Consider the following 24,384-nt stretch of genomic DNA (forward strand, 5'->3'; position numbering starts at 1 on the left):
GATTAAAATGCCGTTTTCTCCTGCCTGTCGGAGGCGAACTTCCTCGGGCTGCCAGCTGATGCAGAAAAATCGTTCCGACTTCTGTTCTCGGAAGTTAAAAAAAAACCACAAAAAAATGGACAATTCAATCACTGGAGTAAAATAAAAAGCTACTTCTAACGCCCTCAACGGGACGGATCTCAAGTAGGGGACAAAAGACGGGGTAAGTCGTTTATTTTACATATAAACTTGCTTCTGAGGATGGCTTTAATCAAAATTTACTTGGCGGGAAAGTGATTTTGGCCCCATACTTTTCTTCCTCAAACACTTTTGGGCTCTATTTACATAACTTACCCACCATATTTATTGAGACTCAAATTCAAACATTTTATACAATACACTTTATTTGAACTTTCCATTGGATTCCACAGACAAAACATTCAAGATACACACTGCCAACAATCACTGCCACCACATTTAGTCGCATTTCATCTTTAATGAAACTAAAAATGAGGAAACGTGGATTTGGGTGTTGGGAGGAAAGAAAAAAGAAATTCACATCTATAGTGCAACTATTTTAAATTCTCTTCATCTTAACTTGCTTCCCAATATGAGGATGACTACCTAGGAGAAAGGCTATCTGTTGATTAAATGAAGCAAATACTAATCAAAGGCAAATGATTAGGTAGCAGATCTGACAAGTATTTCCCATTCACATTTTACCAACCTGTTTTATTGTTGTGCAGTCACCAAGAGAACTGGGCCAGATAAATATGAAAGATATTGGGCATTCTGCACTTTCCTAAAGTCTGTGCTTGCCCACATGAACTTCAAAGAGCAATAAGGATCTTTGGTTGATGCATACTCATTCTAATTGCCCAGCCCTGTGACCTGGGTATAATCAAATTAAGCCAGTTCACTGGTCAAAATCAAGAAGTGGAATATTCCTAGTCTGTATCAAAGTGTCCAAGCAATTTATAATGGAACTTGAATTGCATACGACTCAAAAACTACTTCAATATTTACCAAAATAGTACAAATGCAGCCATAGAAAAATATTCTGAGAAACCTTAATTTAGAACTGCAGCATTGACATAAAACTACAAAAAGACATTAGTAGAAAATTATTAAAATTTGCACAATTCTGAAATTTATTACATTTTTGGCCCAGATTCAATTGAGAAATTAGTTTCCAACTGGTTTAAATATATTTGTATAAAGATTTGCCTAACAGACAGCATTGTCTTCCATTTCCATCACTCAGGGTTCTATACATGTTTTCTTGTGCAGATTCAATCAAACTTCACTCCTCCATTGTGGATCCAGCTGTTGTTGGATAATGCTGATGCTATCAGGACCTTCTGAAAAACCAAAACAAATAATTAGTTCCGTGTATAATATACCACTAGTTCAGAGTTGTTTATTCAAAACAGTAGACATAAATTGTGCTTCATATGAGAAAATGCAGCCAGAACAAACTTCCAGCTCCATTGATGCTAATCTTCCAAGCAAGTCTACTTCTTCCCTTACATGATCTAGATTGCCTGGTTATTTTGTCTACTACTATCCTCTAAACATGTCAGCATTTTTAACACTCCAATATTCACCCTCAAACCAAATTAAAGAAAAGGGTTTTTCTTTCACATATACTACTAAGTGGAAAATCTTTTTAAAATCTTCACATTTCATTTCTCAACTCACTCAAGATCTGTGCTGTATGTACCTGTTGCTGACTAATTTAATTTAGCCTCTGAAACTTAATTATACTCTCAAGCACCAATCTAAGATAGTCTTAACACTCAAATCTCTCGCACACAAATTCCTGAACGCCAAGCTATATAATCCCTTTGGTGTTAAATCTTGCCACACATCCTTCTCGGAGAGACCCGCCAGCATTGTATCTAACCCAAGAGGCCATTCTTCATGCGGGAGCCCCCAGTGAGGTTACAACCCCAATAAAAATAATACATTGCATTTCTCGGGGTCCACGTTCCATTTAAATGGCCAACATAAAATCTTGGTGCAGCAGGGCGAGGTAGTTTGTGGGCATGAGACTGCAGGTGCGGGAATTTGATGCAAAAACAAACTGCTGGGAGAAATCAGCAGATTAAGCAGCATTTGCAGAGGGAAAGGCAGGTCAACATTACAGATCGAGATCATGCATCAGGGCTAAGTATGGAGAGAAGAAAGCCAGTATACAAAGTCAAGAGGGATGGATGAAAGTAAGTGCTAGATGTGGAACCAGATACGGGAGTGATAATATTTAAGGAAGAACTGCAGATGCTGGAAAAATCGAAGGTAGACAAAAATGCTGGAGAAACTCAGCGGGTGAGGCAGCATCTATGGAGCAAAGGAATCGTTGACGTTTCAGGTCGAGACGTCTGAGGAAGGATCTTGACCCGAAACGTCACCTATTCATTCGCTCTATAGATGCTGCCTCACCCCCTGAGTTTCTCCAGCATTTTTGCCTACCTTCGGGAGTGATAATGGGTCGTAAGTAATAATAGAATTAGGCCATTTGGCCCATCAAGTCTCCTCCACCATTCAATCATGGCTGATCTCTCCCTCCTATTCTGCCTCATTCCCATTCTGCCCCAAATTCTGCCTTATCCCCATAACTTCTGACATCTGTACTAATCAAAAATCTTTCTCTGCCGTAAAAAAAAAAAAATCCAATCTTGGCATCCACTGCCTTCTGTAGCAAAGAATTCCAGACTCGCCACCCTCTGACTAAAAAAAAATAATTCTCCTCATCTCCTTCCTAAAAGAACCTTTAATTCTGGGGCTTTGACCTCTAGTCCTTGACTCTCCCACTAGTGGAAACATCCTCTCCACATCCATTCTATCCAAGCCTTTCACTATTCTGTATGTTTGAATGAGGTCCCCCCCTCATTCTTCTAAACTCCAGCGAGAACAGGCCCAGTGCCGACAAATGCTCATCATAGGTTAACCTCATCATTCCTGGGTAGATGGAACAAAGGGAGGTGAAACCCAGGTGGGTGATCGGGGGGAGGGGTTTGAAATCTGGAAGGGATAATGACAGAGGGGGAGGAGTATGGTTGGAAAAGAGAACCCGAGTGGCCTGGTGAGAGTGGGAAGGGAACACGGGGAATGGGTTACCTGGAACAGGAAAAGTCAATATTCATGCCATTGGTTAGTTTGATGGCACAGATTTTATCTAAAATATCGCCACTTCAAAATGGCTTGGGTCATCACCTGTTAATTCAGTGCCAAGGTGGAGCAGAGCAAGGTTATCAATGAGGTTATTTTCAATATCATCATCTTCAAATTTGTGGCCGATATAACCTTCATTGATCACACAGTGATTCAGAAACCTGGCAAGGAAAAGAGCAGAATCAGTGGTGAGTAACCTGAACAGCCAGCCCCCTTTTTATAATCCAGACTTACATTTTTCAAAATCTTCTTCCATTCACACTGCAACCCTGTTGCTCCTTATGGGCCTGTCCCACATAGGCGATTTTTCGGGCAACTGTCAAGTTGCCACCGCGACTGTCAGAGTGGAATATGCACACATACACACATTGCTTCCTTCACCAGCCCGTTATGCAGGCGGGGTACACGGCAAGCGGGGAGCGCTGTCCGAGTGAAATTCCCGCGGTGCAAAGCCAAGGTGATACAGACACACACCGCGATGAACAGGAAGGTTGGCGCTGTAATTAAGATGGCTAAAGCACAGTGTATGGTAAGTCCTTTAAAAGAGGAGGGAGAAGGAGTGGAGACAACTTTTAAGAAGCCAGAGATACACGGCTGTGAAGCTCGGCGGACATTTAACATTACCGGTCGGTTAGCCTTGGTTCTTAAAATTACTGCTTACTTTTTTTCCCCCAATGAGCCAATTAAATTTACCGGTCAGCACCGGCTATAACCTACGAGAACCTTCGACCTCCTGGCAACCCACCTATGGCACGAGAATTCTCGCTACTCTCCATGGCGGCTTCATTCTGGTCACCACTAATTTTTCAACATGTAGAAAAATTTGCGCCGACCATAATGAGGCCGCAACTAGATCCCAGAATGCGAGAACTGCTCACGACCATGAAGGCGACTCCCTGGCAACCACCCGCGAACATGTGGCAACTGCATAGTCTGCTGCAGTCGCCTAAGTGGGACAGGCCCATAACTCTATTCCCATATTGACCCTCTGACTTCTTGCGCATCGAACTACCTTTAATCTAGCTGAAGCCTGGCAGAACAGGCATTAAAATGTTGCAACCTCTGGCTTGGGTCAGAGGAGGGGGGGGGGGGGACAACTGATGGCTGTGGTCAGTGTTGCCTTCTATCCCGATTTTTCCCCAAATAGAACCAGTCAACAGTGAGCATAGAAGCAACATGCAAGGATTGATCCAAAGGAAACTCATTCTCACTCCCATAGATTGGAACCAGACAATTGACCCAGGGATTAACGACCATCCTCTTCAAAAACTCAGACTGGAGAGGAATTTCAAATGAACAAAATCAACTGGAATTCTTCAGGCTATTTGACAAGTAGCCCCACAAAGCTTCTCCCTCAGTACTCAGTCAAGCCACTTTATTTATTTTCCTGGTCTTTTTTCCTAGATATGTTTAAACAAAAGTTAAATAACTGGAAATTGTCACCACTACACAATAGTTCCACGTTTGTACTGTACTCTCGCAAGACATTTCTCCTAAAACACGATTCTTTGATTTTGGATCCACCCATGTGGGAATATTTTCTCTTGTGTTTACCCTATAACATTTGCACAACTTTATACATTTTTTAGGCACCTCACCTTTCCCCATTCCAAGAGACAACAGCCTACTCTGGGATATGCACAGCTCATGAGTATAACCAAGTGTCACTTTTTTTATTATTTTTTATTTTTTTAAACCTGACCAGTAGCACAATATACGTAATTGTGTATTCAGCGTGTCTTCAGCGCGTCGTCAACAGAGCGCAGCGGATCATCGGGACAGAGCTACCAGCCTTGGAGGGCATCTACCACACGCGGAAGGCCCTCAGCATCCATAAGGACTCATCACACCCCTGCCACGATCTGTTTCAACTACTTCCCTCCGGCAGACGTTACAAGGCCTTCTACGCCCGAACCTCTAGACTCAGGAACAGTTTTATCCCAAGAGCTATAGCGGCTCTGAACCGGCCCTAATGAGTGCCCCCCCACCCACTCCCTTTGGACAGTCTCCCTCAGATGGTCACGTCAATCAATTCAGCTTGCTTATTTATGTATTGTATTTATTTACCTTTCTTGTACATCAGTGGAGCTGCACACTAAATCTCGTTGCACTGACGTGCAATGACAATAAAAGATATATTATTATTATTATATTATAATGGATGGTGTATCAGTGTCACATGTGGACAGCCAGGATGCTCCCAGCTGCCTCCAAAGAATTCCCCTTGGTGTGAGGGGAATAAAACGACACCTCACACCTCTATCTCTTCTGTAGTGCCTGTACCCTGGAACATTAAGCTGCCAGTCCTGTCTCAGCCAGGTTTCAGTCACATGTACCTATCGACACATCCACTTTACCCGTCCGATCTCTCATATTAAAATAAGTGCAATTCAATCCAACAGTCTTTCCGTGCTCCCTGCCTAGCTCGTACCTATTCTGTCCCCTAAACTTTCGTCTCCTTCCATGCCGACTTCCAGCCTCTCACCCGCCTCGGTCTTGGTGTGGACACGAGGGACAATTTTACCAAAGCCAATAAACCTAGAGAGCTGCATGCCTTTGGATGCAGGAGGAAACTGGAGCCCCCAGAGAAAACCCACGGTGTCACAGGTAGAACATGCAAACTCCGTACTGGCAGCATCCATAATCAGGACCGTACCCAAGTCTCGGGCAACTCCACCACTGATTTTGACACCAGGGCGACAATACACTACCACACCATCCCATTGCTGCCACTGAATTGTTTCAAACAGTGTTCTTGAAATTAATCTTAAATTGTTTGAGATTCCAGTATTATCTGGAATGTTGGAGACTCCAGCAACACCAACAGCCCTATCTGTGGCCATCTTTTAAAGCAGATACAAGTACATAAGACAGTGAGTAACCGTTACCTCTTGTCAAAAAGGCATTACCACCCACAGCTACTTTTAATGGGGGGGGGAGACTTCACCTACTTGTCCCAGTTTCGATCCTTGGCGAGGATTACAGGGTTTCCAACCACTATCAGCAGGGCCTTGGCTCTGGTCATTGCAACATTAAACCGCTGTTGAAAAGAGGGAAGATGATTAATCAAGATTCATTCATATTTTCATATTGCTTACAGCAAGCACTCTTTGGTATTCCATGGTTCAGTGTGAAGAGTGGAAGGAAAAAATATCACGGGGAAAGGGAGAGAATAAAACAAACAGAATACAGAACAGCTGAGGAATAAGAGCTTCAGCCCACCATGTCAGCGCCAATCACAATACTAACCAAATGAATCCCATCTGCCAGCACATGATCCCCTATTCCTTGCTTGTTCATGTGCATTTCCAAATGTCTCTTAAATGTGGCTTCCACCACCTTCCCCAGTAGCGTATTCGGGGGAGCTACAGCTGTCCAAAAGCATGTCTTATATATATCCTTAAAACTTTCATCCTCTCACTTCAATCTATGGCCTCTTGTATTTGATATTGCCACACTGGGAAAGAGACCGACTATCTAAGCTATCTATGCCTCAATTTTACATACTTTTATCGGGTCTTGTCTCAGCCTGATACTCTTAGCAGAAACGATCCCAAGTTTGTCCAACCTCCCCTAATGGGATTAATATAGATGGACAAAAAGGTTGACTATCCCAACATTTATGAAACAGTTAGACAGGTACATGGATAGGCCAATTTTGAAGGGATATGGACCAAACGCAAGCAGGTGGGACTAGTGTAGCTGGGACATGTGGGCCGGTGTGGGCAAGTTGGGCCGAAGGGCCTGTTTCCACTCTCTCACTCTGTGACTGTTGGCATGGATATGGTGATCTGAAGGACCCATTTTGTTCAACTCTAGATGATAAATATCCTATAGAAGGGACCAAGACTCAGCTCAGCAGACACTAGTTATGCCAAGTCAGAATGTTGAGTATTTTCCCTTACAACCCCAATGTACACAATCTGTGCTCAATCATACAAGGATGCCGTCAAATTAGAATTGCCTTCTTTCAGTTGAAGTATTAAACCATCTTCTCGGGATTCCATAGCACAGCTAAAACTGAAGCAAGAGTCCCAGTGATGAATATTGAGCTCCCAACCAACACCTAAAACCAGATTATATGGACATCAAATTGCAATTTGCAAAAGATTTACACGTTTCCAAGGAACAACTAATCTACAGCAAAAGTACTCAATTGACTGCAACATGTTCAGGACTTCCTAAAGACCAGTTATTTTTCTCATCTTGTTGTCGTAAGGCAGTTCACAGACTAGCCCAGGTGGACCACAGTATAGGAGTGGCTGTTTGCAGAAGAGGACTATATAAAGGTGTGGTGGAGAATGAGATGCTGAATGGAGAAAGTTGTGTCAAAGTACCTTTGGGTTTTTGAGGAATCCCAGGTTGAAATCCTCATCCATCTGTAGGTAGTCAATGCTGCTTCGGACAGTGGAAATGATGATTACCCTCCGCTCCTGGCCCTGGAACTCCTCCACCGACCCCACCTAGTGAAATTCAAGTGCATTAAATTTCAGAACAATGCAATGTCCTTACTTAACCCAAGCAGCAACTGAAACTAGCTAGATATTATTGCTATTGGGGCTAGAGATTTGAGTATCAGGAATAACAGGTAGGTTTTGAGGAGGTAGGAAATGTTAGGCCAGCAATTCCAAAGCTGAATAGGCCAGTCGTAATAATACAGGTATTAAATCTGGATATGCTCAAGAGGCAATAAATTTGAGATATAAAGATTGAAGGGTTTCAGAGACAGGGAGGGAAGCAGTCAGAGAGATTTGTGATGAAGGATGAGAATTTTAAAATCCAGCACTTTATCTGGGAGAGCGGTATTGTACTTTACTCCAGCAACAAGGTCACCAACATAACTATTTGCCATCACAAAGTGAACAGTTAGTCAGAAAAGGCGAAGAAAGAAACCAGGGAAAGAATGCAACATCTGCAGACACTTCAAGAACATATACCTTCAATTCCTTGATGTTATTCATCCCCTTCAGCTCCTTGTCCAGTACATTTATCGCTCTTCGGATTTTCTCCACCTGCAGAAATTAAGTTAAATCAAGAACTGCTGAAAGAGTTCCCTCTGGTGGTGAATAACACAAGAGCAACCGTTCATTTCCTTGATCACATTCTGATATTCAGTCAAGAGTGTTTTATTGTCATATGTCCCGGACGGGACAATGAAATTCTTACTTGCTGCAGCACAACAGAATATGTGAATGTAAACATTGTATATAATTGGGGGGGAAAAAAGGAAAAATTCAAAAAATAATAAATATAGTGCAAATAACAAATAATAATAGTCTTTGCAGTTCAGCGCTCATAGTTTGTTTGTTGTATTTAATAGTAGAAGTTTAGGAGAATCCTCTTCGACATGCCGTATTTCCGTAATCTTCTCAAGAAGTAGAGTCGTTGATCTGCCTTCTTTACAATTGCATCGGTGTGCTGGGTCCAGGAAAGATCTTCTGATATATGTACACCCAGGAATTTGATGTTTTTGACCCTCTCCACCATCGTCCCGTTGATATAAACAGGATTGTGGGTCCTCATCCTTCCCCTGCTTAAGTCCACAATCAGTTCCTTGGTCTTACTGATGTTGCGAGCCAGGTTGTTGTGCTGGCACCATTTGGTCAGTCGGTCGATCTCACTTCTATACTCTGACTCTTCCCCATCTGTGATTCACCCAACTACAGTGGTGTCATCGGCGAACATGATGGAGTTCGCACTATGACCGGCTACGCAGTCATAGGTAGAGAGTGAGTAAAGCATGGGGCTGAGCACGCAGCCTTGAGGTGCTCCCGTACTAATTGTTACTGAGGATAAAGTGGTTCCTCCAATTCGAACAGAAAGTTGAGGATCCAATGGCAGAGGGATGTGCAGATCATGTCAATCTGCATCGTCCATTTCTTAATTCTGTACACCCTTAGTATCCTTGTCTCATAAATACAAATAACTTAAAGATGGCACTAAGTTATCAGATGATCTTGTGCAAGGGCTGCATAATTGGCTTCAGCTTCCCTTAAGATAGTGATGGGGAGAGATCTAGTCAGCAAGGAGAGCTTTAAGCAAGCTTCCTCCAACTGACCAACTTCCAATGATGTGACCATCTACTTTAACTCGCATCTCTCAACTACTGCTTGTTCTATCCCAGCCTCTTGTACATCACACATCATTGCCAGTCGTGACTTTGGATTAATGGGCCCCATACACTGGACATCCTTCCACCAAGCTCTACCTGAGGTTAAGCCTCCAGAACCTTAATCTGCAGAAAGCATCTCCCATTTGTTTTGACTTTAAACCAGCGCGTGCATCTCAGATGCATGGTGAGCATTTTTGTTGAAAAGGCCCTTTCACAAAGGTAATTGAGAAAATAAACAGGAGAGGGGAGAAAAAAAAAATATGATCTAGTGTCCACTCAGTCTTAAAGAATGGTGGAAGCAGATTCAACAACACCAATTAGATAAATACTTGAAAAAAGTAGTTTTTGGTTGAGTTTGGGGGAAAGGGCAGAGGCAAGTGTACACTAAGCTGTTGTGATGATAGAAAGGCAGAATATCTCCATGGTCATGATATTCTGGGCAAGCAGATAATCGGGGAAGGACAATGATTTTTTTATTTAAAGCTATCTAATCTGGGGTGGCAGATGGACCAAGAAGTTGAACTAATGTTATTAAAGTGAAGCTGATGCCATGAAAAAGATGGTGGGAACGAGGCTCAGTCACAACTTTCCTTGCATATTCTCTAGAAGATAGTGGTGTTCCCAAACCTGTTTCCTGTACGGAGCAATCACACCAATTTCTTTGGGCGAAATCTTGCCGATACCCTTCTTCCCCTGGTTGAGCAGCAGGTGTTTGAGGTAGAGCAGCACTTCATCAATCTCATCAATATTGAAGAAGGATGGGCTCTTTTCTTCTCTTTGATCTAGTCCAAGAACTCCATGGAAGATTAACGGGAAATCCTAGAATTCCAAAACATTCAGCATCAGGATCCCAATCACTGAAACAGGCTCAGTGCACACAAATCCAACTTAATATTTGGCCCAGTGATCAGTTACTAAATCCCCCCCACCCACCCAAAGTGATCGATCAGTCTTGCTCAAACACACCAAGTTGATCTCACCCTTGATAAATGGAATAGTTTATATTGTCTTCAGAAACTGAATATGAATGAAGATGAAAATGAACACAAGGCAATCAATTCTAGAACAAGCCATCAGATGCACCACAACTAGTTCATGCACCGGTCCAATCCACAGCAATGCGAGCTGCCTCATAACTGTCCTCTAACTGACCCAGCATAGACCATCGTCTCATAATTTGGAAAACCTGGGCACCTCAGAGCAAGATTAATATTGTCTAGAGGTGGTCTCAGTATTAGAACAAAATGATCCAACAGGAAAGAGATCACACTAAAGTACATTTCCCATGGATGAAGAGTAACCCAGGGACACCTTTCATATTATGACGGTAGATGGATGTTTTCACTTCAGGGTTGAGTTTGACAGGGCATGGAGGTGGAAGATGAAGGATAGAGAACGAAAATATGGAACATAGCATTAATTTGATTCATGTGTAGCAATCTTATGAATTTAGGAAAATTAGCATAAGAACAATATTTTTCCATTACAGAATTGGCCCACTTGGCCCGGTTAGTTAGTCCTGATGATGATGATGTATTTATAATAAATGTATAAAGAAATTCACATACATCATAGTCATTAGCACTGACGAACTGGACCAGGTGGGTCAATTATGTAATGGAAAAATATTCCTGGAAGCTGAGGCGAGAGACCAGAGGCCATGATAATCCGAGCGCTGGGCCAGCACAGAAGGGAGCTCCCGGCGAGCGCTGCGCCACGGAGATAACCAGGACCAGGGTCGGCCCATGGTAGAGCGAGGGGGCATGTCTGCGAGCGAGGGGCCGGCAGCGTGAGCCCTCATCCAAGTGAGTGCCGATGGGCAGCCGTGGATGGGCCAGTGCCGGTCCCAGCTGTCGGTGGAGGACAGGACGCCGATAACAAGGAGGGATCCAGCGTGGGAGGAGGTGGTGGGGAAAGAGGGAAGAGACTAGTTTTATTTAGAGATATAGTGCAGAAACAGGCCCTTTGGCCCACAGAGTCCACACCGACCATTGATCCCCGCATATTAACACTATCTTACACACACTAGGGACAATTTACACATACACCTAGCCAATTAACTTACAAACCTGTACGTCTTTGGAGTGTGGGAGGAATCCGAAGATCTCGGAGATAACCCACGCGATCACGGGGAGAACGTACAAACTCCATACAGACAGCACCAATAGTCAGGATCGAACCCGGGTCTCTGGCGCTGTAAGGCAGCAACTCTACCGCTGCGCCACCCCACTATATTGAATACTTCTGTAACATTGTCGGCGCCCTTCACTTGTACTGTATGCTAACAGTACCTCAGTAACAGCAAGGCGTAGGTAGGGTAGGTATTCCAAATCATCCCTTTGTGGAGATTTCCTTTGTGGAGATGTCACATATTAGAGGGCATGGTCTTATGGTCAGAGGGGAAAAGTTGAACAATGTGTAGGGTAGGGGTTTAAAAAATTTGTTTTAACAAATGTGCTGCCTGAGGAAGAGGTGGAAGCAGATATTAGAATTAAGAGTCAGTCAGGGGACATGGATATGCAGGGATGGGGGTTGGAGGGTGCATGTGGACCACATACAAGTAGGCTATTAGCTTAAGTTGGCATAATGTTCGGTGTAGACACTGTAGGTCAAAACGCCTGTTCCTGTGCTTTGCAGCAGCAGCAAAGCCCGTTCTTGCACTCACACGTTAGACAAGTAAAGCAGGGCACACACGACGGAGGTTTAAATCTTGAAAACATGTTGATTGCAGAAGGAAAATAAGATACAAAGCAAGCAACATCGTTCCCTTGAGCTGCTAGCACACATCATCATGGACATAAAATTCTGCACCCTTGCTATGTGTGAAGATGGCATTGCACAGGATGGTGAATGTAAAGCAGGAACAATTCAGAGAGGAGCATGGCACAGCAGTATCTGGCACAGTGGAACTCCACTAGGTTCCTCTTAAAATGACTTGGAAATAATTATCCACAGGTCAAATCCCAGAACTACCTCCACAAAATACTGTTGGAACGTTCTCACCACAAGGACTGTAGCAATTCAGTCGCTACTCACCACCATGTTTCAAGGAGCTATTAATGAGTATTGAGAGCAATCTCAACATTTTTGAAAATGAATAAGATCAGTTGAGTGCAAAAGAGCACACCCACACATTGAGGGGCAAGGTAATGATGTTCAGGGAGATTACTCTCATGTGCCCTGATGCCAAAAGCAAGTGGCACTTCTACAAGTTTCCCAGGATATGGGAGCAAGGTCAAATATCAATAGCATCAAAAATATCCAGAAGAGCCCCCAACCGTGGCTAAGATGGTGTGCAACTAACTGATAACTAAGATTGGAATAAAAACTCTTCAATCTAACAAACGTACCTTCTTTGGCAAATGTTCCCACTGGCAGTAAGAGTTGCTGATTAATGGATCCTGGTGATTTTCAAGCTCCATGTCGTAGAACAATTCATTAGGAATCTTGAGGATCTGAGGATGGGATCTAATAAACAGCAACCACAAACACGACTGTAAATAGTCGAAAATGCTGCAAGACTTTCTCATTGGGACATGGTCAAGGCATAAGTATAAGCAGACGTTTGAGAACTCGCGCCTGGCCTCAGCACAGTAGAGGTTAGCTTTTGGGTTTGATTACATGATTGGGATTGTTATTGAGTGAGCAGAAGGCTGCATATTCAGAGGGGATGTGATGGGAATGGAGAGTGGAGAAGTCGAGATGGTTGATATCGTACCAGCTACTAGAAATTAAAAAGGCCCAGAGGGTGAAAGTCCAGCAGAGGAAGTCCAAGAGGAGGAGGAATGTTGGAGACAGGAGAGCAGATTGTCAAGGACTCCTTGCTAGAGAAATTGGCCTGGAAGAGTTCAACATCAGGAAGCATCTGAAGAGATAGGAAAACTTATTAAATCGGTGGATTTCCTTAAATCCGAATTGATACAAAACAGGAATGGCAGGTTATCTGAAATTACTGAATATACTAGAGTAACAAGAATTGCAGCTTGCCAATTTAGAAGATGACTTGCTGTTCCTAGAGCTTGCGTGGGGCTTTGTGAAACAGAATAGGCGGCTAAAGAGATTCTGCGAGTATATGACAAGATGTGATAGCCACTATGCACTGCGGACAATGTCAATATAAGATGGCATATAAAGTGTGGCTGTTGGGCAAGGTAGAGAGTTCTTGATAGAACCAAATGGAGGAGGAAGGGAAGCTAAAAAAAAAGTATCGAAGTGAGGGAATCAACAGGAAGAAAAGGAAACGACTTATGCAGTGCAGTGGTTAAGTATCTAGCATAAAGAAAACCCCACAGCAAGGCTTGTTCATCTAATAGTGAGAACTTGGGTGAGCCACCAGAAGACAATAGACAATAGGTGCAGGAGGAGGCCTTTCGGCCCTTCGAGGCTGCACCAACAACTGTAGCCATATTCCAAGGGCTGGGGAAAGTTCACCGGAAATAGTTCAGACCTCTAAGCAAGGCAGAGGATGGCTCATAGACATCACAGGCATATATTTTTTGTAGACAAAAAACTATGCAGGTCTCACCTGTAATTGCGTAGAAGTTTTGTTACAAATTTTTGATCGTAGGATCCATCGTCTGGATTCTTGCGGTAAAGTGCGTTTCTTCCATTCATTAACCGCTCCAGCAAGGACAAGTCTGAAAGACAGAATGCGTCACTCACTTGGGAAATTTAGCAGACAACTCCTTAAGCTGGAAAGCAAGGCCTGAATCTAATCTTGATTTACTTCTCTCAGGGAATACAACACTTATTCAAAACAATCATTTATGTGTTTGATTTGCTCCAGAGTTCAGTCCCCAACACCTCTGCAGTTCCATGTGCCTACAATTCAAAATTCAATGCAAAGTCCATGCCTTTTCTCTCATGGCTGGCCTGCAGATTCAGACTCTGGAATTGTCACCACAAACTCACCATCTTCCCATTCATTTCCCATCCTTACCTTTCAACATACCTTTTAGTTACTTGTCCTAATGTGTATTGTGTATCTGTTTATGCCCAATTATTCCACAATAAAGAATCCTGGAGTATTTTACACTGTTTATCCCACTACAAGTACCAGGCAATACCTGTCTGACCACAAGGTGTCAGCGAACAAAGGAATGCTTCCTGGTCAAACCAAGATAGCTGGGAAGGTCAAAACACAAAAGACAATCCTAGGCTAAAACATTGCTGGAGTCTCACAGATAGTGCACATTGACACTTGATATCCTCTCTGCCAAACACTAAAAACAGCCTGGATTTAAAGGCAAAATGTATAGGAAGGAACTGCAGATGCTGGTTTAAACCAAAGATAGACGTAAAAAGCTGGAGTCACTCAGTGGGTCAGACTGCTTGCCCGGAGAAAAGGAATAGGTGACGTTTCCGGCAGCTACCCTTCTTCAGAATGTTCAGAAAGTCAAAATGTTGATCGGCACGGAAACAGATAGGTGTGAACTTTGTGCATCAGAAGCCAGTTTCATAATGTGTGCAAACAACTAATGTTAGGCAGTTACAATGTACAGAAGCCGTCCAAACAGCCCAACAAACCTATGAAGGTAAAAAAGTGATGAGAATTAAGTTTACATCCCTTTGTTCTGGTCTGCCCACTAATGGAAACATGTTAACTAAGATCTCCATTGCCTTTAGATTAGAGATACAGTGCAGAAACAGGCCCTTTGGCCCACCTAGTCCACACTGACCAGCGATCCCTGCACATTAACATTATCTTACACGCATTAGGGACAATTTAAACTTATACCAAGCCAATTAACCTACAAACGTTTACGTCTCTGGAGTGTGGGAGGAAACCGAAGGTCTCGGAGAAAACCCACACGGTCACGGGGAGAACATACAAGCTCCTTACAGACAGCACCCGTAGTCGGGATCGAACCTGGGTCTCTGGCGCTGCAAGGCAGCAACTCTACCGCTGCACCACCGTGCCACCTTGTTGTCTTGAGTCCACCCATTTCATCATTCCACACACGTCCATCCCCAATACACCAGTGTCTTTATTAAATATTTATTTGAACCTCCACCTTTCTTCTAAAGTAAAATGGGGAACAGAAGTGTTTATCCTACACCAGTGTGGCAATCCGCCCAGGAACTGCACCTTGCGATAAATTACAATCGCCGCAAGAGGGGATACGGCAAAGCGGATTCAAAGCAGCACTCACCTTTAAGCATCAGTGGTTGGACTCAGATCTACATTAGCACCCAGTTCCACAATTCTGTTTTAAGATTTTCATTGTTTTTAAAAGTTCTCCTTGGTACTTGCCCTCTAACTTGCTCCAGCTCCACAACCCTCTATGACCTCTGCTCCTCCACTTACACCCCCTCCAAATCTTTGACTCGGCCATTGCTGGCCTTGCCTTCGACGGTTTGGATCAGCTCCAGAATTTCATCCTTGCATCTCGTCACCCAGCCACTCTTCATACAGATATCCCTTCAACCCCAGTTAATGTAGCAGCTTATTAAACAACTGCTCCAATGTTTGATCATGTTGCCTTGAAGCATCGAGATATTAACCATTAAAAAAAATAAATACAACACAGCTGTATGGATCCGCAAGAGCTCGACACTCATTCAGCCAATACAGTAATCTCTTATTACTACTGAACTCTTTGTAGAAGATTTCAGTTATAGTGGACCTTCGCCAATTCCTGGCCAACACCCCTGGTTGCTTACAGGCCATACTGCAAATGACCCCCCCCCCCCCCCCCCCGGGACTACATCACCACCCCAGCTGCTTCAAAGCCTGACCTACCAACCATCACAGCCAGGCTGGACTGCCGACACCAGCCCGCACCACCACCTCCACTCCTCACCTACACGCGGGCCGCAAGCAACAACTCCACCAATCCTCACCTCAACTCACCAGGATTCCAGGCCCAGTACCAGACAAAGTATCTGATGGAGGGTCTCAATCCAAAACGTCACCTATCCACGTTCTCCAGAAATGCTGCCTGACCTGCTGAGTTTATCCAACACCGTGTCCTTTGGTGCATTAACCAGTAACTGCAGTTCTTGGTCTCTACTACTTATACAATGATACTCTATTACTCAGCAATCCCTTACTCGTTTCAGTGAACAATCGGCAAAAACGTACATCATTCCCCTCCTCGCCCCCAACCCCGCCATGGTCATTATAACTAGGGTTTATGGTACTAGAATACCAAGGTTATCAATTAGGGTTCCACGGATAAATCCCAATCCTACCCTTGAGATCAAAACGTTTTGCAATGCTAATCAGAGATGATCTACTTAATTTATGTTATTGAGCTTGGGTGAATAGAAGAAACTGAATAGAATTGTCAATTTCGTCCACCACAAAAACAAATGGGAATGAATGATCGATGGTCAAGAGGTTGCTGATAGGATGTAAAAGTCAGAGTTTGGCAAGACAATGAACTGCTCAGATTTTTACAACTGGGTAAAACTTCAGCACCAGCACGGGATATCAGAATGGAGTCCAGCACCAAACGAGTAGTTAGTCCAGTTACAGGTTTGCACATATTGGAGAGGAATAGGGATACGGAGGAGGAAGGAGAGCAGAAAGGCAGGTCCAATCCACACTTTAGACACAAATTGCTGGAGTAACTCAGCGGGACAGGCAGCATCTCTGGATAAAAGGAATGGCTGACTTTTCGGGTCGAGACCCTTCTTCAGACTAAAGGGTCTCGACCCGAAACGTCACCCATTCCTTCTATCCAGAGAGGCTGCCGGTCTTGCTGAGTTACTCCAGCATTTTGTGTCTATCGTCGGTGTAAACCAGCATCTGCAGTTCCCTCCACACTTACCTAGTCCATGGTTGATGGCGATGGGGGATCTCAGCACTGGTCCCAGCTGCTTTGGATCGCCAACCAGGACCAACTGGCCACCATCTTTGTTGTTTTCCACATCCATCGGATCAAGCAACCCTTGAAGAGTAAATAATGGACATCAGTTGTGCAACTGGGACAGTACAGCATGGATACAGAGTCAAGCTCTCTTTCGTCACTGCCAATTCATCTTACCCCAAACTCTGTCGAGCTCTCTACCGCACGAGGTGATATTTATTTAGTGTGCCAGGTAATACTATCAGTTCAAGGAAGGAAAACAAGGGCAGTGCTGTGCAATGCTGGGACATGTGGAGTAAACACACTTGTGTTACATCAGAGCCCTGTATTTGGTCCAAAATGGAGTCCACGTGAGAGCTGACGAGTCAACGGCTCTACACTGTCCAGCTTCAATTAAAGCTCAAATCTCCTCTCAGCGTATGGACTTGAAAATGATCCCCTTAATGATTTTACATAAAGGAAGGTCTTGGAGGGGGAAATAGTGCAAGTTGTCACCTCATCTGGTACAGTTGTGAATCATGATTAATGGTTTTCCTTTAGATTAGAGGTTTCAGGTTAAACTACTGACATTTCAGAATTTAAGAAAAACACTGATTCTAGTGGCAAATCAGTTGGTAACCAGGCTTCAGAGCTAATAAACATCTGTGAATAAACAAGATGGCAAATGCTTAGCTGGCCGGGTATTCTGTAGAGAGAACAGAGTTAATGCTTCAGGTTGACAAGCTCTCAGCAGAACAAGATGATGATTCTGTTATTTGCACAGCAGGTTATGTTCAGGAAAGACTATAGGGAGAAAGTGGAGCTATTATTCCCAAAAGGAAATTAGATAAACACATGAAAAGCAGACCAACAGGGAAAGAGCAGTGGAGTGGAACCAAGATAGAGTTCTATCCAGTGTTTCCACACCCCAAAATATTTTTTCCTGAAATAGACTGTCAAATTTCCTGGAATTTGTTGTTATTTCCTGAAATTTAAGCCTTCCCCAACTGCACGTGTGCAACTGCCACCCCAACTGTGCACGGGAGGATACCTGGCCCACTGGGCACGCGCAAGGAGACAACATCATTTTCAATTGTGCGCGGCTGACTGGCCTCCCCCAACTGTGCAGGTTCATCATGATTCACAACTGTACCAGATGAGGTGACAACTTGCACTATTTCCACTCCAAGACCTTCCTCTGTGTAAAATCATTAAGGAGATCATGGCCTTCTGGAAGTTATCGGATGATTCAACTCCATCCGGCAATGCATTCTAGATTACAGCTCGCTTCATTAAAACGTTCCAACCTATCCTTGGCCCAGGAATATTTTGCTATTTAGAATTGTGATTTCCAAAGAGACTTAAAGGGTTTCTTTATTAATTATTTCTCAGTCTCCAATGGGGATGTTTTTATTCAAAACCTCTTTTAAACTTCCAAGTCAAGTCAAGTCAAGTTTATTTGTCACATATGCATACGAGATGTGCAGTGAAATGAAAAGTGGCAATGCTCGCGGATTAAGCAAAAAACTACAAAACAGAATGGAACAGAATCACATATTACATATTTGTGGGAGGGGAAATTTTTTGTAATTTTTTTTAAAGCTCCAAGAACAGCCACTGCGTTCCCAGTCTGTCCACACAACCAGTCTCTCATCCTTGGCTCTAATCGGGCAAACCTCATAACATTGGAGGTGTTGGCACATTGTAGATATAGGCCCGGTACAAATTATTTTCACATCCGAACCTCGTGATTTTCATCACTTAGTACATTGGCTCCAGTTAATATTATAGTAATTTAAATTCCACACAAATACCGCCCCGATTTGTGTAAGAGAGAATTTGATCCATCTTCAGATTGTTGGAGCACCACTACACTCCCAACTGAGTTTGTTTTATTGTTTGTTTTTCAGTTCAACCTCAGAAGATTTTTGAAATACACATAGCTATACACTCAGCTATGATTATTTCTCAGTGTGATTAGTCATTTCAGCTCCAACACTGGACAGGTTTCATAGATAGGAAAGGTTCGGAGTGATACAGGCCAGATGCAGGCAAGTGAGACTAGCTTGGTTAAGTAACTTGGTTGGCATGGACAGGTTGAGTCAAAGGGCCCACATATGTTGCATAGCTCTAACATTCTTTCACCACTGCCCTCCTTCATCATATCCACGCATCGTCGAAAAACATTAACCAGTGGCATTAAGCTGCCAGTTTTGACCCTCTTCAAGCCATGTTTTGGCAATAGCCAAACTATCATATTTCCCCTTCATCTTTCAGCAAGTCACCTTGTTCAATAGAATACTTAGGTATACACATTTTAGGATGCCCAGACTGCATCTTCTCTGCTTTTCGACGTCTCCCATTAATTTCTGGCCTTCCATTTCCAATTTGTTTTTTCTCCATTTTGCAACTTTGCTCAGAATCTCATGTTCTTGGGCGAGACTCAGCTTTCTCCTCTCAATATTCAGAAATGAAAATTGGTCAGAGAGCAGGATGTTCTCAGGAGTCTCTGAACTACTTGCCTTCCACCATCTCCAGCTCTAGACATCTTTCAAAGAGGCAGTGCAAGTACAACATGCCAAGAAGTCCTTTGATGGTAAGATATTGTGGCCTATTGGATGGTCCGTCACTTCCCCCCCCTGGAGGTTTAAACATTCAGTATTATAAAGGCAGACAGTGGTAGGTTCTTCATCGGAAAGGGCATCAAAGGTTCCGAGGAGAAGGCCGGAATATGGGGTCGAGGGAGAAAAAAAAGCCATGAATAGGCTGAATGGCCTAATTGTGCTCCTATGTCTTGTGGTCTTGTAGTGTTGAACAGGAAGCTATCAAGATCAATGTGCTATCTATTCCTGGAATGATCGTTCTCTGTGAGGGATGGCAACAGGAGAAAGAAAGATTTATACATGATCCACACATTTTTACCTGCAATGGCGATGATACTTTCAGGTTCAACAGCATGTCCAGCCTCATCTATGAACACGTGAGAGAAATGGCCAGGTGGGAAATTTGCAGAGGCCAACCTGTTTAATAATAGATAATAAAACATAAAATACATTGCAACCCTTCACCCAGCCCAACTCCCATCTCCCCCACTCATAGGTAGCATTCGTGGCTAAGAAATCCCTTAACAGCCGACAAATCCTCCTGAACTGCTTGTGCACCAACTGGACAATGGCCACAGCGTAGTTTACTCTCCATACATTCATGGGTCTTGGTGGATCTACTGCTTGGTCTCCACTCCCATGTGTAGAGTGGAATCAGAAGAGGCACTAAATTAAAAGGCTATGTGAAACAAGTGGGAGATTAGTTGTAAAGGGCGAGTACCAAAATGATATTTAAGTGATAATGAAGCTTGTAGATTCAGATTAGTTGGTCATAAATACCAGGGTGCAAGGAAATTCCTTGTTCACATAGAGCTCCCGGGGACCAGAATACCTGCAGTAATGACAGCAATATTGATGAAAAACAGCAGAATGGTGCAAGATTATAGTGCACCACTATGCTTCAATGTACAATGGTGACTGAAGACTGCAATTGTTACAATCTCAATCAAAAAATGCTGGATATTCAGTGTGTTAGGCAACATCTGGGGAATGAATGGACAGGTGACATTTCAGGTTGGGACCCTTCAGACTGATACAGAGGTTTACGAGAACGATCCCAGGGATAATTGGGTTAACATATGATGAGCGTTTGATGCCACTGGATGAGATGGGAACTCATTGAAACTTACCATAGAGTGAAAAGCCTGGATAGAGTGGATGTGGAGAGGATGTTTCCATCAATGGGAGCATCTAGAACTAGAGGACATAGCCTCAGAACAAAAGGATGTATCTTTAGGAAGGGGATGAGAAGGGATTTCTTTAGTCAGCAAGGGGCGAATCTATGGAATTCATTGCCACAGACCGCTGTGGAGGCCAAGTCAATGGGTATTTTTAAGGCAGAGATTGACAGATTCTTGATTGGCAAGGATGTCAAGAGTTATGGGGAGAAGGCAGGAGAATGTGGTTGAGATTCAAAGTTAGATCACCCATGATTTGAATGACTGGGTAGACTAGATGGGCCGAATGGCTCCTATGACCAATGAACATGAACACCTGCCTGCATCTGGCCAATATTCCTCAAAACATTTCCTCTCCACCTACCTGTCCAAATGTATTTTAAATGGTGTTGAACCTCCTCTGGAAGTTCATTCCATATTCCCACCACTCCCTCTATGGAAATGTTGCTCTTCTAACAAACCTACATCCTCTGGTCCTTGATTGCCTCACACTGGATAAAAGACTCTGCATCAACCCTAACTATTCCCCTCAGGATCTTATCCACCTCTATAAGATCACCTCTCATCCTCCTATGCTCCACGGAATACAATCGTAGCTTGCCCAATCTCTCCCCATTCCTGATGCCCTCAAGTCCTGGTAACATTCTCATCAATCTTCTCTGCACTCTTTGTAACTTAACATCTTTCTTTCTGACAGCAGGGTCAAAATGCCTATACTCAATACCATGACTGATGAAGGCTAATGTGCTGAAAGAATTCTTGATCAACTTATCTACCCACGACGCTACTTTCAAGGAATTATAGACCTGCACTCCTAGATCCCTCTGCTCTCCAACAGCTCTAGAGCAGCTTGTACTGGAGCCTACCAGGGAGAAGGCAATTCGGGATTTAGTGTTGTGTAATGAACCAGATTTGATAAGGGAACTCAAGGTAAAGGAACCATTAGGAGGTAGTGACAATAATAAGATAAGTTTTAATCTACAATTTGAGAGGGAGAAGGGGAAATCAGATGTGTCAGTATTGCAGTTGAACAAAGGGGACTATGTAGTCAAGGAGGAGGAGCTGGTCAAAGTTGAGTGGAAAGAGACCCTAGCAGGGATGACAGTGGAGCAGGTATTTCTGGGAATAATACAGAAGGTGCAGGATCAGTTCATTTCAAAGAGGAAGAAAGATTCTAAGGGGAGTAAGAGGCAACTGTGGCTGACAAGGGAAGTCAAGGACGGTATAAAAATTAAAGTAGAACATAGCAAAGATGAGCAGGAAACTTTTAAAGAGAAACAGAAGATAACTAAAAAGGCAATACGGGGAGAAAAGATGAAATACGAAGGTAAGCTAGCCAAGAATATAAAGGAGGATAGTAAAAGCTTCTATAGGTATGTGAAGGGGCAAAAATTAATTAAGCCAAATGTGGGTCCCTTGAGACCACACCTGGAGTATTGCGTGCAGTTTTGGTCCCCTAATTTGAGGAATGACATTCTTGCTATTAGCATAGGTTTACAAGGTTAATTCCTGGGTTGGTGGGACCGTCATATGCTGAGAGAATGGAGCGGATGGACTTGTATACTCTGGAGTTTAGAAGGATGAGAGGGATTCTTATTGAAACATACAAGATTGTTAAGGGTTTGGACACGCTAGAGGCAGGAAACATGTTCCCGATGTTGGGGGAGTCCAGAACTAGGGGCCACAGTTTAAGAATAAGGGGTAGACCATTTTGAATGGAGATGAGGAAAAACTTTTTCACCCAGAGATTTGTGAATCTGTGGAATTCTCTGCCTCATAAGACAGTGGAGGCCAATTCTCTGGATGCTTTCAAGAGAGAGTTAGATAGAGCTCTCAAAGATAGCAGAGTCAAGGGATAAGCCAAATGGCCTACTCCTGCACCTATTTTCCATTGTCTAACACTCCCGAGACCTGCCATTACTGTGAAGGTGTTGCCCTGGTTAGACCGGAATATGCCACACCTCGCATTTGTCTGTATTCAACTCCATTAATCATTTCTTTGCCCACTTGCCCAACTGATCAGTATCCTGCTATCACCTTTGATAGCCATTTTTGCTAGATATAATCTGATAGAAGTACATACAATTATTAGAGGCATAGACAAGGTAGACAGTCAGGATTTTTTCCTCAGGATGGAAATGGTAAACATTGCAGTGTCGCAGCTGGTGGACCCTCTGCCTCACAGCACAGGAGACCCGGGTTAGATCCCGACCTCAGGTGCCATCTGTGTGATATTTGCATGTTCTCCTTGTGACGTCATGGATTTCCTCTGGGTGCTCTGGTTCCCTTCAACATGCCATAGATGCAAGGGTTTGTAAGTTAATCGGCCTCTGGGAATTGCCCCTGGTGTGTAGGGAGTTGATGTGAAATTGGGATAACAGAACTAGTGTGAAAGGGTGTTCAGTGTGGTCTCGGGTGGGGGGGGAGGGGGGGGGGCTGAAGAGCCTGTTTCCATACTGTATCTCCACTATTCTAAAGGGCAGAGCAAGTTTATGTTACACAGAGGGTGGCGAGTATCTGGAACGCACTGCCAGGGATGATGGGAGGCAGATCCAATTGAGGGCTTTAAGAGACAATTGCACAGGCACATGAACATGCAGAGAATGAGGGGATATGGATAGGTAACCGGCAGATAACAGTTGGTTTTGCCATTGTGTTCGGCACAAACATTGTGGGCCGAAGGGCCTGTATCCGTGCTGTGTTCTGAAAAACAGCAGTGTTTAAGGTGCTTCTTTAAGGTCAATGATGGCCTCACCATGCAGTCTATAACTCGCAACCCAGAACACAACAATTGTGACAGCCTGCCACAGTACAGCACTGCTCTGTTTGTTGCGGGAGAGATAGCAGTTCAAGAAACTAAACTATTACATTTCATAAGGACAGAGGAAGTTACAGGCAGTGTTCAAAATCACGAGGGGTTGTGTTAATGGGGAACGCTTTGCGGACAAAAGGGAGTTGTTCTGCATTTTATTTTAAGTACCCACAAATAGGATCAAAACAGCAAATTCTGTGATCTCTTTCCAAATGAGATTTAGATAAATGCTTGAATGAATAAAATTCACAGGGCACTGGCTATTTTAACAATTGAGGCACTTTGAACTGGGATAATGACATTTGGCACAAGTCTCACCATTTCCAATACTTACCTTCCAGCAGTTATCAAAGTGCTCGTAATAACTCGATATTGCATTAGTTTCTCTTTGGATGGGAACTCAAAACTCCTACTTTCTTCATTCCAGTTTGAGCAATCCTAACAGAAAGCAGAGATAGGTATTAGTTGGGCATCAGACAGGACTCAGTAGTTAATCTTCACTTAAAAGTGAATGCTTGATTTTACTTAATACTAGACCAAGTGGGACCCATCGGGTCGCCGACCCCCAACACAATAATCCACCACTCACCCGTTCCCCCAACACAATATTCCACCACTCACCCATAGCCCCCACGGGAGGCCTGGTCCCCCAACACAACCTGTCATCTCAATTCAGTCTTATATGGTTAACTCCTTATTTTAACCCGTCACTGCTGGTACTAGACTCCCAAAC

The 24,384-nt window shown here is 43.5% G+C and overlaps 1 protein-coding gene across 3 annotated transcripts in view; it reads right to left on the minus strand.

Moving 5' to 3' along the window:
* Positions 1-364: 364 nt before the first annotated feature.
* Positions 365-24,384, minus strand: part of mov10 (Mov10 RISC complex RNA helicase) — a 75,759-nt gene continuing 51,739 nt past the window's right edge. For 2 of the 3 annotated variants that reach the window (XM_033042314.1, XM_033042313.1), the window contains exons 12-22: positions 23,986-24,089; positions 19,981-20,078; positions 17,041-17,160; positions 13,791-13,902; positions 12,616-12,733; positions 9,893-10,084; positions 8,091-8,165; positions 7,491-7,616; positions 6,105-6,193; positions 3,196-3,314; positions 365-1,340 (exon numbers count right to left, since the gene is read on the minus strand). In XM_033042314.1, coding sequence (XP_032898205.1) covers positions 1,276-1,340; positions 3,196-3,314; positions 6,105-6,193; positions 7,491-7,616; positions 8,091-8,165; positions 9,893-10,084; positions 12,616-12,733; positions 13,791-13,902; positions 17,041-17,160; positions 19,981-20,078; positions 23,986-24,089 — 1,218 coding nt within the window. In that variant the 3' untranslated portion in view covers positions 365-1,275. The remainder of the gene's footprint in view (positions 1,341-3,195; positions 3,315-6,104; positions 6,194-7,490; positions 7,617-8,090; positions 8,166-9,892; positions 10,085-12,615; positions 12,734-13,790; positions 13,903-17,040; positions 17,161-19,980; positions 20,079-23,985; positions 24,090-24,384) is intronic. The other variant, XM_033042312.1, reaches the window with a different exon arrangement.

Source organism: Amblyraja radiata, chromosome 24 (assembly GCF_010909765.2).
Source record: "Amblyraja radiata isolate CabotCenter1 chromosome 24, sAmbRad1.1.pri, whole genome shotgun sequence".
Lineage (NCBI taxonomy): Eukaryota > Metazoa > Chordata > Chondrichthyes > Rajiformes > Rajidae > Amblyraja > Amblyraja radiata.